Source organism: Echinops telfairi, unplaced genomic scaffold (genome assembly GCF_000313985.2).
Source record: "Echinops telfairi isolate 266 unplaced genomic scaffold, ASM31398v2 ScPeMD7_7425;HRSCAF=8463, whole genome shotgun sequence".
NCBI classification, from domain to species: Eukaryota; Metazoa; Chordata; class Mammalia; order Afrosoricida; family Tenrecidae; genus Echinops; species Echinops telfairi.
In genome coordinates this window covers 4,765,115-4,767,490 of record NW_022111325.1, presented here as the reverse complement: position 1 = coordinate 4,767,490, position 2,376 = coordinate 4,765,115, and the positions used below count along the sequence as shown (strand labels likewise).

Here is a 2,376-nt window from a genome sequence, read left to right as displayed (position 1 = left end):
GAAGTTTCCCCTTAACATTTAACTTTTATTTGAGAAGGGAGTTAATTTCTTTCAAATTTGGAAAAGGTATTTTTGAAATGATCCTGTTGATAGCCTGAGATTTTAAACTTTGGCCACTCATCGAGTAGGAGTGTTGGGGAGACGGGGAAATAAAAGAGCCGGAGTATCAAGGCATCTTGAGAGGAAACGGATTTTATTCCCAGTGCTCGGTGCAGAGGAGGGAGGGTTTTACCATCTCAAGAATCTTTGGCTACTGAGTTCCTGGTATGTCTTTATAAGGAGATTTTAGTAGATCTGAGCACTTGATAAATGACATTCTTGATAGTCAATATTTTCCAATTTAAAAATAGAATTTGAGCTTTGCAATCCATTTCTGTTCATCGGGTGTTTGATCCTTCCCTCTGTTAATGCAGAAATCAAGAGTCATTTGTCATTTCACTTTTGAAGGCCCACGGGAGTGACATTCAAACTCAGGCGCCTAGGCAAAGGGAAAAACACTGGGTCGTATGTGATGTATAATGGCGATGGTGGTAGACAGGAGAGGGGCCCAGGGTGGGGGAAACTAGGAGACTAAAGCTATTTTTACAAACACTGCTAAGGTGGCTCTACCTCTTGGACCGCCAGCTGTCCGTCTCAACGGCATCGCCAAGAGGTGATCTTCAGGCCAGCAGCGTCGCTCCTCTCTTGGAGCCCGCCTCCGCCTTCTCGTTGCCTTTGCCTTTGGTGAGCTTCCAGACCAGGATGAGGAGAGTGACCAAGGTCATCAGGAAGGCGAAGAAGAAGAGAACTTTTACTAGATAAACAGGGTCGGAGATGGCGGTGGTGAGTGTACTCTTATCCCAGAAGAAGGCAGGAAGTTGCGGGGAAGACATAGGTGTAGCCAAGAGTTTAGCAGCCTGGCCAGACCACCTCCAGGAACCAAGCAAAGAAGTGCCCTTGATCTTCTTCGTTCGAGACTAGGAACGGGTGCGGAGCTGTGGCCACTCTACTGAGCCTGCTCCTCGCCTGGGGCCATTCCCCCTTAGAGGTCGGTGAACAGGCAAAGACGTGTGCTCAGCAAGCTTAAACTGCTTCCAATGCTAACACAATCCTGGGGTGATAGTTCAACTGGCAAGCTTTCTGGGCGGGTGGACAGAACTTCTGAGGCTTTGTGATGTCACCGGAGGGTGAAAGTAGTTTCTGAGCTGAAGTTTCCAGTCCAGAAACCCTTGGCGTCTGAGCTGCATCTCTCGTCACGCTTGGCCTCTGGATGGAAAAGCCTGGGAAGTTTCCACTGTCTGTGTTTCCCAGCTGTCTGTGCAGATGGACCGCTCATCTGCCACTCCTCTTCTTTTAAAACAGCAAACAAACAAACACAGCCCTGTTTGGTTGTGAAAGAAGTATAGAGTCACAGGAAGGCAAAAAAGACAGCTCAGAGAGTCATCCTGCACCCACTGCCCTGCTTCCCACAACCGTTGCATCCTGTGTACCTAAAACACAAACCCCAAACCAGTAAACTTGACATTGGTGCATGTTCGACATCATTTTATCACAGTCAAGAGACAGACCTATGCCGTCATCACAATGATGCACTGGTGTCCACCCTTTACAGTAAAGCGGCCGTTGTCCTTTGAAACTCAGACTCGCTGCAATCACTTGGTTCTGACTCAGTCCATTCGGACTCGGTGACTCTACAGGGTAGAGTCGAACTGACCCTATAGGTGTCTGAGACTTTACATATTTATAGGAACTAAAAGCCTCATCTTTTTCCTGAAGACCAGCTGGTAGGTCTGAACCACCGACCTTCTGGTTAGCCGTTCAACACATAGCGCACGGTGTGTCCAGAACGCCTTGACCTCCCCAGTTTATAACATCGTTTTCTTGAAATGTTTGCATTGGGCATGAAACATAATCTAGCAGTCTAAAGAAGAAAAGGCAGGTCTATTTTTTATTTGCCAATATCTTTGCTTTCTCCATTTTTAAAAAACACCTTTCTTGATGTTCCAAGATTCATTGAATTACTTCCTTTGAATTCTAAAAATTTCCTGTAGACATTTATTTAGGGTAAGCTTGCGTGTGACAAATTCTCTTAGTTTCCCTGCATAGGAGGTTGCTTTATTTGAACATAGTTCATCTGAGGTTGACAGCGCTTTCCTTTCAGCACTGAATAATGCTGTGTTGCTTCCTTTGTGTCTCCATAGCTTCTGATGAAAAATGTCACTCAAATGGTTTCCTCCTCCATGTGATGCAGCATTTGTCTCTAGCTGCTTTCAAGATTTTCTTTCTGGGTCTTTGTTTTTCTAACATTTGATCATAATTGCTTCATCTCCTTGAATCTGTAGGTTTATGTCTTTTTCAAAATTCGGGACACTTTCAGCTATCACTTGTTTGAGTAGC

At 45.3% G+C, this 2,376-nt stretch overlaps 1 protein-coding gene across 1 annotated transcript; it reads right to left on the bottom strand.

Moving 5' to 3' along the window:
- Positions 1–659: 659 nt before the first annotated feature.
- Positions 660–872, bottom strand: SMIM42 (small integral membrane protein 42). Its single transcript, XM_045298364.1, has one exon. It carries the CDS (start codon positions 870–872, stop codon positions 660–662), a length of 213 nt encoding a protein of 70 aa, XP_045154299.1.
- Positions 873–2,376: the final 1,504 nt, after the last annotated feature.

Coding starts and splice junctions, on each gene's coding strand:
- SMIM42 (XM_045298364.1), bottom strand. CDS start 872: ATGTCTTCCCCGCAACTTCCTGCCTTCTTCTGGGATAAGAGTACACTC.